Source organism: Cherax quadricarinatus, chromosome 37 (assembly GCF_038502225.1).
Source record: "Cherax quadricarinatus isolate ZL_2023a chromosome 37, ASM3850222v1, whole genome shotgun sequence".
NCBI classification, from domain to species: Eukaryota; Metazoa; Arthropoda; class Malacostraca; order Decapoda; family Parastacidae; genus Cherax; species Cherax quadricarinatus.
The window spans coordinates 16,210,484-16,223,571 of record NC_091328.1 but is presented as its reverse complement, the minus strand read 5'-3'; the positions used below and the strand labels follow the sequence as shown (position 1 = coordinate 16,223,571).

General features: G+C 43.6%; 1 protein-coding gene across 1 annotated transcript in view; it reads right to left on the bottom strand.

Moving 5' to 3' along the window:
- LOC128701201 (uncharacterized) overlaps window positions 1-13,088 on the bottom strand; it is a 114,570-nt gene that overhangs the window by 18,645 nt on the left and 82,837 nt on the right. The window contains exons 4-8 of the mRNA XM_053794799.2: window positions 11,223-11,348; window positions 10,805-11,038; window positions 10,153-10,304; window positions 9,088-9,262; window positions 5,798-6,147 (exon numbers count right to left, since the gene is read on the bottom strand). Coding sequence (XP_053650774.2) covers window positions 5,798-6,147; window positions 9,088-9,262; window positions 10,153-10,304; window positions 10,805-11,038; window positions 11,223-11,348 — 1,037 coding nt within the window. The remainder of the gene's footprint in view (window positions 1-5,797; window positions 6,148-9,087; window positions 9,263-10,152; window positions 10,305-10,804; window positions 11,039-11,222; window positions 11,349-13,088) is intronic.

The following is a 13,088-nucleotide window of genomic DNA, read 5'->3' as shown; positions in this document are numbered from 1 at the left end:
CTGGGAACACCAGCAGTGTGCTGCTACACTGTTCTGTATGATAGTTACACAGTGGGAGCACCAGCAGTGTGCTGCTACACTGTCCTGTATGATAGTTACACTGGGAACACCAGCAGTGTGCTGTTGCACTGTTCTTTATGATAGTTACACTGTGGGAGCACCAGCAGTGTGCTGCTACACTATTCTGTATGATAGTTACACTGTGGGAACACCAGCGGAGTGCTGCTACACTGTTCTATATGATAGTTACACTGTGGGAACGCCAGCAGTGTGCTGCTACACTGTTCTGCATGATAGTTACACTGGGAACACCAGCAGTGTGCTGCTACACTGTTCTATATGATAGTTACACTGTGGGAACACCAGCGGTGTGCTGCTACACTGTTCTGTATGATAGTTACACTGTGGGAACGCCAGCGGTGTGCTGCTACACTGTTCTGAGTGATAGTTACACTGGGAACACCAGCAGTGTGCTGCTACACTGTTCTGTATGATAGTTACACTGTGGGAACGCCAGCGGTGTGCTGCTACACTGTTCTGCGTGATAGTTACACTGGGAACACCAGCAGTGTGTTGCTACACTGTTCTACATGATAGTTACACTGTGGGAACACCAGCGGTGTGCTGCTACACTGTTCTGTATAATAGTTACACTGTGGGAACACCAACAGTGTGCTGCTACACTGTTCTGTATAATAGTTACACTGTGGGAATACCAGCAGTGTGCTGCTACACTGTTCTGTATGATAGTTACACTCTGGGAACACCAGCAGTGTGCTGCTGCACTGTCCTGTATGATAGTTACACTGTGTGAACACCAGCGGTGTGCTGCTACACTGTTCTGCGTGATAGTTACACAGGGAACACCAGCAGTGTGCTGCTACACTGTTCTGTATGATAGTTACACTGTGGGAACACCAGCACTGTGCTGCTACATTGTTCTGTATAACAGTTACACAGTGGGAACACCATCACTGTGCTGCTACACTCTTCTGTATGATAGTTACACTGTGGAAACACTGGCAGTGTGCTGCTACACTATTCTGTATGATAGTTACACCTTGGGAACACCAGCTGTGTGCTACTACACTGTTCTGCATGATAGTTACACTGTGGGAACACCAGTAGTGTGCTGTTACACTATTCTGTATGTTAGTTACACTGTGGGAACACCAGTAGTGTGCTGCTACACTGTTCTGCATGATACTTACACTGGGAACACCAGCAGTGTGCTGCTACACTGTTCTGCATGATAGTTACACTGGGAACACCAGCAGTGTGCTGCTACACTGTTCTGTATGATAGTTACACTGTGGGAACACCAGCAGTGTGCTGCTACACTGTTCTGCATGATAGTTACACTAGGAACACCAGCAGTGTGCTGCTACACTGTTTTGTATGATAGTTACACTGTGGGAACACCAGCAGTGTGCTGCTACACTGTTCCGCATGATAGTTACACTGGGAACACCAGCAGTGTGCTGCTACACTGTTTTGTATGATAGTTACACTGTGGGAACACCAGCAGTGTGCTGCTACACTGTTCTGCATGATAGTTACACTGGGAAAACCAGCAGTGTGCTGCTACACTGTTCTGCGTGATAGTTACACTGGGAACACCAGCAGTGTGCTGCTACACTGTTCTGCATGATAGTTACACTGGGAACACCAGCAGTGTGCTGCTACACTGTTCTGCATGATAGTTACACTGGGAACACCAGCAGTGTGCTGCTACACTGTTCTGTATGATAGTTACACTGTGGGAACACCAGCAGTGTGCTGCTACACTGTTCTGCATGATAGTTACACTGGGAACACCAGCAGTGTGCTGCTACACTGTTCTGCATGATAGTTACACTGGGAACACCAGCAGTGTCCTGCTACACTGTTCTGTGTGATAGTTACATTGTGGGAACACCAGCAGTGTGCTGCTAAACTGTTCTGCATGATAGTTACACTGGGAACACCAGCAGTTTGCTGCTACACTGTTCTGCATGATAGTTACACTGGGAACACCAGCAGTGTGCTGCTACACTGTTCTGTATGATAGTTACACTGTGGGAACACCAGCAGTGTGCTGCTACACTGTTCTGCATGATAGTTACACTGTGGGAACACCAGCAGTGTGCTGCTACACTGTTCTGCATGATAGTTACACTGGGAACACCAGCAGTGTGCTGCTACACTGTTCTGTATGATACACTGTGGGAACGCCAGCGGTGTGCTGCTACACTGTTCTGCGTGCTAGTTACACTGTCAACACCAGCAGTGTGCTGCTACACTGTTCTGTATGATAGTTACACTGTGGGAACGCCAGCGGTGTGCTGCTACACTGTTCATTATGATAGTTACACTGTGGGAACACCAGCGGTGTGCTGCTACACTGTTCTGTATGATAGTTACACAGTGGGAACACCAGCAGTGTGCTGCTACGCTGTTCTGTATGATAGTTACACTGTGGGAGCACCAGCAGTGTGCTGCTACACTATTCTGTATGATAGTTACACTGTGGGAACACCAGCGGTGTTCTGCTACACTGTTCTGTATGATAGTTACACTGTGGGAACACCAGCAGTGTGCTGCTACACTGTTCTGCATGATAGTTACACTGGGAACACCAGCAGTGTGCTGCTACACTGTTCTATATGATAGTTGCACTGTGGGAACACCAGCGGTGTGCTGCTACACTGTTCTGTATGATAGTTACACTGTGGGAACGCCAGCGGTGTGCTGCTACACTGTTCTGCCTGATAGTTACACTGGGAACACCAGCAGTGTGCTGCTACACTGTTCTGTATGATAGTTACACTGTGGGAACACCAGCGGTGTGCTGCTACACTGTTCTGTATAATAGTTACAATGTGGGAACACCAGCAGTATGCTGCTACACTGTTCTGTATAATAGTTACACTGTGGGAATACCAGCAGTGTGTTGCTACACTGTTCTGTATGATAGTTACACTGTGGGAATACCAGCAGTGTGCTGCTACACTGTTCTGCGTGATAGTTACACTGGGAACACCAGCAGTGTGCTGCTACACTGTTCTGTATGATAGTTACACTGTGGGAACGCCAGGACTGTGCTGCTACACTGTTCTGTATAATAGTTACACAGTGGGAACACCATCAGTGTGCTGCTGCACTGTTCTGTATGATAGTTACACTGTGGAAACACTGGCAGTGTGCTGCTACACTGTTCTGTATGATAGTTACACCTTGGGAACACCAGCAGTGTGCTACTACACTGTTCTGCATGATAGTTACACTGTGGGAACACTAGTAGTGTGCTGCTACACTATTCTGTATGATAGCTACACTGTGGGAACACCAGTAGTGTGCTGCTACACTATTCTGTATGATAGTTACACTGTGGGAACTCCAGCAGTGTGCTGCTACACTGTTCTACATGATAGTTACTCTGTGGGAACACCAGCAGTGTGCTGCTACACTGTTCTATATGAGTTTCGAAAACATGATGTATGCTCTCGTCTTCCAGCACACAGGATGTAGTGGTGATGGGAGAGGTGTCAGTGTGGAGGGGTGACAGACACTTGGAGGGTGTGGGATGTTTGTGTGAGTTTTACGATGGTGGAGGTGATTACGAGAGTGTGTGTATGTGAGCGAGAGAGTGAGAGAAAGAGAGAGAGAGAGAGAGAGAGAGAGAGAGAGAGAGAGAGAAATAATACTTTCTCTGTTTTGGTATTCATGTGCCTACTACATACATAGAACAATACAAGCAAACATATACCCTCCACTCAAACTTTTCCTCACCAATCTAAACAGGACACATGACCATAACACAAGACACAGATCTCTTTTTGATGTACCCCGTGTCCACATCACATTGTGTAAAAACTCTATGCACATAAAGGGCCCCAAAATTTGGAATTCATTACCAGAAAATACCAAAGTAACCCGGTCTGAAAATCAATTTAAGACTCTTCTCAAAAGTCAGCTAATCACCCTAGACTAAATACTTAATACTCAATATTTAACACTACCAATAAATCTACCAATTACCTAAACCTTAAAACTTCAGAACTAGACAACCAAGCTCATATATTGACAAATTACGGAGGGCCCGGGTTCGATTCCCGGCGGGTGGAAACATTTCCACACGTTTCCTTACACCTGTTGTCCTGTTCACCTAGCAGCAAATAGGTACCAGGGTGTTAGTCGACTGGTGTGGGTCGCATCCTGGGGGACAAGATTGAGGGCCCCAATGGAAATAAGTCAGACAGTCCTCGATGACGCACTGACTTTCTTTGGTTATCCTGGGTGGCTAACCCTCCGGGGTTAAAAATCCGAACGAAATCTTATCTTACCACATAGAAGTAAACATACCTACCAAAATCAGTATTACCCTTCACCAAATTGCAGCAGTCTCATACTGTAAATAACTGTAAACTACTGTAAACTACTGTAAACTACTCCTGAATCATGTTTCATAAAAACCATTTTTGAATACATGAATATATCCTTTGCTTTGTGTAAATTGGATTCACTTATTATTAATAGAACTATACTGTACAACTATGATAATTTCTTTAGTGATAAGTAGTCAGTAAGACATTGAATTAAGTCAGCCCATAATGCCGAGGCATAATAGAGGCTGTCTTTGCACTGCAACCCATCACTGTAAAAATATAATCTCAATGTACTACTTGCAAAGAAATAAAAACTTAAATTTGAAAAAGTTGGGTGTTGATTCACAATCAAAAATGTTCAAAATATTAAAAACAAGAGCAAAATAGTATTAACTTTCTTAACAGATGTTTATTACTTGTAGTAATCACAGCAAGTATAATTACTTAGTAATATAATTACGTGCTTAAAACACTAATGTGATGTATTTACAAAACATTAAGTAATTTTTGCCTCAGGCAAAATAAGGTAATCGGAAAGGACCTGCCTAGTATGGGCCAACAGGCCTGCTGCAGTGGTCCTCCTTTCTTATGTTCTTGTGAGTATAAATGCTCCACTCATTACAACCATGATTAATGTTAAAGTAATCTGTAATCAAGTAATCAATACTCTAGTAATATTAAAATAATCTCTACTACAGTAATGCTAAAATAATCTAAAGTAATCTAGCCATGTATACTTAATTGGTGCTCACTACGAACGTGTATATCAAAACACTCTATGTATACTGTTTGACTTCGTTGCTCAGTGCATTTATGGGGTTTCAAGCCTCTCTACTACACCAGGGTCGTTGATGCTGCATATAAGCTTTTCTCCAGCAGACACGAATGCTTTTAATACCTATAATAAGGATTAAGGTAACTCTCAGTATGGAGTATGTTGAGAGATGTACACCTCTTAGTGTACATCTACTGTGTACATATTGTACAGTAAAAGAATTGTGCCTGAAGTATCTCTGTGACCTCTCAAACATTGTACAGATCTCTACTACTGTTTATAATAAAATTATAACTTTTATTTTTTAAAGATTATTTTTATTAATATTATTATTAGTAGTAGTAGTGTACGTAGCATTAGTAGTAGAGATACTAGCAGTAGTAGTAGTCGTAGCAGCAGTAGTAGTCGTAGCAGCAGTAGTAGTAATGGAATTATTATTATTAGTAGTAATAATAGTAGTAGTAGTGATAATGGTAGTAGTAGTGGAATTATTATTATTAGCAGTAGCAGTAATGATAGTAGTGGTAGTAGTAGTAGTAGTAGTAAAGTATTCCATACTACAGCGCCATATATAGTAAAGTTCTTCATACTACAGTTGCCGCTGTCTCCCCGTCCTTCCCAGCCTCGAACACAAAAAAATAGGGGTGGCACTCACATCTCTGCTCCAACTGACGTGGTATGCGGGCGGGTTGGCCCTCACATGGCACTGTAGCACGGCACCCTCCCCTTCCATCAGACTGACATCGTCGTCCACCTTCCCAGCCTTTACTTTGTCGCCCCCATCACCCCGGGTCTTGGTGCCGTCGTTGCGCTTCTTGACGACGGCGACCTTAGAGGTGTGGACCTGGGCGGGCAGGAGGTTGTTGTTGTTGTTGTTGTTGTTGTTGTTGTTGTTGTGAAGGGAAGGGGAGAAGGGAGGGGGTGGTGGTAGCTTGGTGGTGGTGGTATTACTTGCACCAGGAGAAGCTCTGACTCGCTGTGCATCCAGTTGTACCTCGGGTTTGTCTGTCAACACCAGGACTTCACATTATAATGATATAGGACAATACCCACACGTTGATGAGCAAGACATATGGGACACTTACATTGAGAATGGTATAAAATGCCTATTACTTAATAAGTAAGACATGTGAGACACTTAGATATATTGAGAATTGTATAAAATACCATTCGATAGGTTTCACCTGTATTCGAACGAAGAAGTCTACTGCGCTGGCGAAACATCTGAACCCACAAAAATGACACCTTAGTGTTGCATATAATGTTCTGTTTATAAGATGAAGATATGCTAATAAAAGACATGCTGCAGAACACTTCTTAAAGAACACTCCCAGGAACACATTTAAATGGTTGACAGTTTAATTTTTCTCTCTCCAACGTTTTTCCTTTATAACCTGAGAACGACTCACTCGATCGTCTTCAGATTTTGAGGGCAACTTCACCGCAACTGGGTAAAAGTTCGTAACTCTCGCTGGCTTCCGGAATCAGTGCGTAAACCTGAGACCGTTTCTTCGGATCGTCTTAAAGCCTTCAAAACTGGCATATCCAACTTAGAATTAGATTAGGATTGTTATCGGAATGTGTAATTGTTAACTTGGTTTATGAAAAAACTTGTACGTTTTTCGTTAGCTAACTTGATTTCCTAAATTTGCTTGAAACAGATGAATGAACTGTAGATATAAATACAGATGTATTCCCGTAAACCCTTTTGGGGCCATGTTCCTAGATCTTTTGTGTATCCATGTGCTCTTGCGCTGCCCTCCACAGGATGGATGAGGGTGCACAGTAAACTAGCCACTACCATCCACAGGATGGATAAGGGTGCACAATAAACTAGCCACTACCATCCACAGGATGGATGAGGGTGCACAATAAACTAGCCACTACCATCCACAGGATGGATGAGGGTGCACAGTAAACTAGCCACTACCATCCACAGGATGGATGAGGGTGCACAGTAAACTAGCCACTACCATGCACAGGATGGATGAGGGTGCACAGTAAACTAGCCACTACCATCCACAGGATGTATAAGGGTGCACAATAAACTAGCCACTACCATCCACAGGATGGATGAGGGTGCACAGTAAACTAGCCACTACCATCCACAGGATGGATGAGGGTGCACAGTAAACTAGCCACTACCATCCACAGGATGTATAAGGGTGCACAATAAACTAGCCACTACCATCCACAGGATGGATGAGGGTGCACAGTAAACTAGCCACTACCATCCACAGGATGGATGAGGGTGCACAATAAACTAGCCACTACCATCCACAGGATGGATGAGGGTGCACAGTAAACTAGCCACTACCATCCACAGGATGTATAAGGGTGCACAATAAACTAGCCACTACCATCCACAGGATGGATGAGGGTGCACAGTAAACTAGCCACTACCATCCACAGGATGGATGAGGGTGCACAATAAACTAGCCACTACCATGCACAGGATGGATGAGGGTGCACAGTAAACTAGCCACTACCATCCACAGGATGTATAAGGGTGCACAATAAACTAGCCACTACCATCCACAGGATGGATGAGGGTGCACAGTAAACTAGCCACTACCATCCACAGGATGGATGAGGGTGCACAATAAACTAGCCACTACCATCCATAGGATGGATGAGGGTGCACAATAAACTAGCCACTTCGGTGACAAAATGTAATCGAGTTCTGGAGAAAACGTCTTATCAGTAATTGCCATAGATTCCATATTGTCTTATTTACATGTACATGTTGTGAATGTCAGCAGTCTCTAATAGCTGATGCATCTTATTGATACGATGTATCAGTTTAGGCTGTATAGTTGCAAATGTGATTTTTTACGTAATAAACGTGAAAACTTTGGGCGTGTTTCCTTACACCTGCTGTTCATGTTCATCTAGCAGTAAGTAGGTACGTGGGTGTTAGCCGACTGGTGTGGGTCGCATCCTGGAGGACAATGATTACCCTAATTTGCCCGAAATCCTCTGCATAATCAGGGGCATTCTATATAGTATGTCATTGATGTCAGCTGTGGTCTGTATAAGCTGTATCATGTACTTGTAGAAATAAAGATTATTATTATTATTATTATTATTATTATTATTATTATTATTATTATTATCTAGCGAATGCCTCTTATGAAGGCTTGAAACTTTCAAAGAAGTTTTTGGTATGTTCCCTCATGATGAGTGGCACTGTCCAGTACTGTCATTATAGTAGTGCATTCACTTAGGATGAATGGCACTGACCAGTACTGTTATTATAGTAGTGTTCACTCAGGATGAGTGGCACTGTCTGGTACTGTCATTACTGTAGTGTATTCACTCAGGATGAGTGACACTGTCTGGTACTGTCATTACTGTAGTGTATTCACTCAGGATGAGTGACACTGTCTGGTACTGTCATTATTGTAGTGTATTCACTCAGGATGAGTGGCACTGTCCAGTACTGTCATTATAGTAGTGTATTCACTCAGGATGAGTGACACTGTCTGGTACTGTCATTATTGTAGTGTATTCACTCAGGATGAGTGGCACTGTCTGGTACTGTCATTATTGTAGTGTATTCACTCAGGATGAGTGACACTGTCTGGTACTGTCATTACTGTAGTGTATTCACTCAGGATGAGTGACACTGTCTGGTACTGTCATTATTGTAGTGTATTCACTCAGGATGAGTGGCACTGTCTGGTACTGTCATTATTGTAGTGTATTCACTCAGGATGAGTGACACTGTCTGGTACTGTCATTACTGTAGTGTATTCACTCAGGATGAGTAGCACTGTTCAACAAACTCATCACTCGTGACGGGATATGAATGATAAGTGTGAGTGTAAGCACGAGGTTCACGAGGTGTGGGAACGAGTGAGAAGAATGTTCCTTGACGAGTGTTGCAGTGTTGATATATGGATGTTGTTGCTCCCTCTCTCTCTCTTTCTCTCTCATACTTACACATTATGTTGAGAGGCACAGAGTCACTCTTGACCCACATGGTGGGAGTGGGTTGTGAGGAGAGGGCGTGGCGGGCGTGATCAGGTGGGCGTGCGGTGCATGTGATGTGGGAACCAGCATGGGCGGCCTCAGGTTTGTACACCAGGCGGCTTACTGTCTCCCCCGCAGCATTGGTCTGCCATCAGAGATAAACGCACATGTATGCATCTCATTATTATATGCGCGCACACACGCGCACACACGCACACACACACACACACACACACACACACACACACACACACACACACACACACACACACACACATATACACACACACACACACACACACACACACACACACACACACACACACACACACACACACACACACACACACACACACACACACACACACACACACACACACACACACACACACACACACACACACACATATACACGCACACACACACACACACACACACACACACACACACACACACACACACACACACACACACACACACACACACACACACTGAACAGGCCAAGTGTTTACTAATAACTAGAGTTTGATGAGAGCCTCAGAGAGATGGTGACTACTGTTGTTTTAAGTTCATAAGAAAGGAGGAACTGTAGCAAGCCTACTGCCTCATACTTGGCAAGTCCTTCTCAAACCCAAACCCATTAGCAAACATTTGCTCAACCTGTTATCAATGTTACCTGAGGAATAAGCTTTGATAACTATTAACTCATGTGCAAGTCCCACGCAAATCCATCCCGTCTCACTCATGTATTTATCAGACTTCTAACCAGAACTAGAGCATCTTTGGAACTCTAAGAGTTGGTGGGAGAGAAACATGAGTGGTTGGACCTGCCTAGTGTAGGCCAGTAGGCCTGTGACACTGGTAATTCTGATTTCTTACTTTCTTTTCTTTATACAGGTTCAGTACACGTTCAACTTTTAATTTATGTAAAATATTAATTATGTAGAAATTAACCTAGAATAACCAAGTATAGGAAGACACGCGACATTATTATAGTTATAAGAGAGAGAGAGAGAGAGAGGAGAGGATACATACCGTAGATGAGGCGTGTATGTGTTGGTGATCTCCCACAGACCAACTGAGGACAGGTGGAGGCCTGGCACCAACACTGCGACACTCCACCGTGTAGCTGACACCAGCAGACATAGCTTTGTCTGCTCCCACCACCCTCACCCACGAGGGTGATGCTGTAGTGGGACACACAAGGTAGCGTTAGTGATGCCGACACACCATGTGTGAGTCATTAGACACAAGGGCAGATAACAGGTACGTAGACTCTAGGTCAAGCTAAGAGGAAGGGAAACTTTACACTTGTTCAAAATTTTAATTAAATTATATGAAATAACCAAAGTAACATAATGCAGCCTTTGCAGTATTTACCTCAGAATTAAAGTTACTTTTTACATACCTTCGTTGTAATTATAATTTTATTACCATCGTGTAGGTCCCAGTAAGACATATACGACATAGATAATTTAAAGTATCGACGGGTCATCGCAAGATTGAGACCCGTGCCAGGACGACGGTCTTGGCCAACATTATACATACATTTAAAGTATCAAGTGTGATTTTTATTTTTTTTTATTTATTCGCTCTCAGATTTTTCCAGACATTTTTTTCAGAGGCCTAGGCACTGTGCCCATTGTGACCAGTGGGTAATGAGAGAGAGAGCGAGAGAGAGACTCACAGAGTACCAGTAGGTGGAGTGGCGTCCTGAGCGGGGGCGTGAGGTGTGTGTTGGATGCCTGGCACACGACGGGCGTGTGGGCGTCCTCTGGCCTCACACTGACATGCAGGGTGCTCCTCACCACCACCTCCTCCTCCTCCTCCTCTTCCATCACCTTCTCCTTCGTCACCTCTGTCTTCTCCTCCAGTAGCTGTTCACCTCCTCGCCACCATGTCAAGGTTGGCGCTGGACGACCTGTAACACAACATAACAAGGCTTTAACCACCACCTTGTTAGCTTTATAAATCACTGCATAAATGCTTCTTACCAGTTAATAAATATAATTAATAATCAGAACAAAAATAATAATAATAATAATAATAATAATAACAGTAATGATTATAATAATAATGTAGATGACTTAGAAAGGAGACTTTACCTGCAGTAGTGGAGCAACGAAGACGGAGTCTGGTTCCCACTTCCACTGTGGCGGCCGGGGTGCCAGGGGCGGCCTCCAGCCACCGCCCACTTGCCCACACCTCCACTCTGGGCGTGCTGGGCGGCGCTGTCAGCGAGAAACAAAAATAAAGAAAGGGAAGAACGCTAAGGTGGCGAGCATGAAGAACAGGAGTGAGAGGGAAAGTAGAGGAGTGAAAGAACAGAAGAGGGGAAGAACAGGAGAAGTAAAGAACAGTAGTGAGAGGTAAAAAACAAGTATGAGAGAGGGAGAAAGGTGCAAGAGACACGCTACTTAATATTGAACAAGTTGAAAGTTAACTAGTAGGTACAAGTACATGATTAACTTGTAAGTCAGGAGCTTCATTTACTTTACACTTGCTTTCTACTTCAGGTGGGAGCGCTCATTCAGGTGGGAGCGCTCACCTGCACCACCTAACATAACCTTACCCACCTTCCTGACCACTTAGCAAACGTTTATTACGACACTTTTCGCTAACAGCAGCTTTATCAATCCAATACATAATGAGGAAAATATGGATATACATAGTGGAATTGAAGCCAAGTGTAGTGTAGTCGGGGCGCACCAAACATAACTCACCTGGTGACCCTTGTCTTGGTGACCCAAGATCACTTCGGCTAACACTGTACACATGTTAAAACTCCCAACCTTCTATACGTCTCTATTGTCAATACTGAAAACTGATTCTATTATTTTAGGATAAATTTGCTTCACTCCGATTCATTAAATTGTTATAGGTGTTCCTATGTTTAACACAGTTTTTTGGACATCAGTACGCTAAGCGTGCTTGTGTTTATTTCCATGTGTCTAATTCCCTAGTTGTCTCTCCCTACATAAACTTTATTTTAATCGTTAAATGGTGTTGTATACACCCCAGCTGCTGGTAACAACAGGGCTGTGTGTACACTAACATTTGTTGTTACAGGCGTGATCCTTGATTGGGAAGTACAATGCCTGCACTCTAAACGAGGGGTTTAGGGATATTGGTAGTTTGCAGGGATATATTGTGTATCTTTATATGTGTATGCTTCTGAACTGTTGTATTCTGAGCACCTCTGCAAAAACAGTGATAATGTGTGAGTGATGTGAAAGTGTTGAATGATGAAAGTATTTTCTTTTTGGGGATTTTCTTTCTTTTTGGGTAACCCTGCCTCGATGGGAGACGGCCGACTTGTTATATATATATATATATATATATATATATATATATATATATATATATATATATATATATATATATAGAGAGAGAGAGAGAGAGAGAGAGAGAGAGAGACAGAGAGAGACAGAGAGAGAGCCCGGTGGCCTGGTAGCTAAAGCTCCCGCTTCACACACGGAGGGCCCGGGTTCAATTCCTGGCGGGTGGAAATATTTCGACACGTTTCCTTACACCTGTTGTCCTGTTCACCTTGCAGCAAATAGGTACCTGGGTGTTAGTCGACTGGTGTGGGTCGCATCCTGGGGACAAGATTGAGGACCCCAATGGAAATAAGTCAGACAGTCCTCGATGACGCACTGACTTTCTTGGGTTATTCTGGGTGGCTAACCCTCCGGGGTTAAAAATCCGAACGAAATCTTATCTTATATATATATAATGTGTGTGTTTAAAAAGAAATCGGCCATTTTAAATGAGTATTGAAACATTAAATTAGGGTATTTTGTGCCTAGTTAGAACACATATACTGGAGTCAAATGAAGTGTAGCAGTTGAAGTGATAGTCACAGGTGGTCGGGGACCCACTGGTGGCAGTAGGTCATAGCAAGTGTTGGGTCAGAGGAAACCATACCACGGGTTGGGTTTGAACCCGCGGTCAGAGAGTCTCAAAACTCC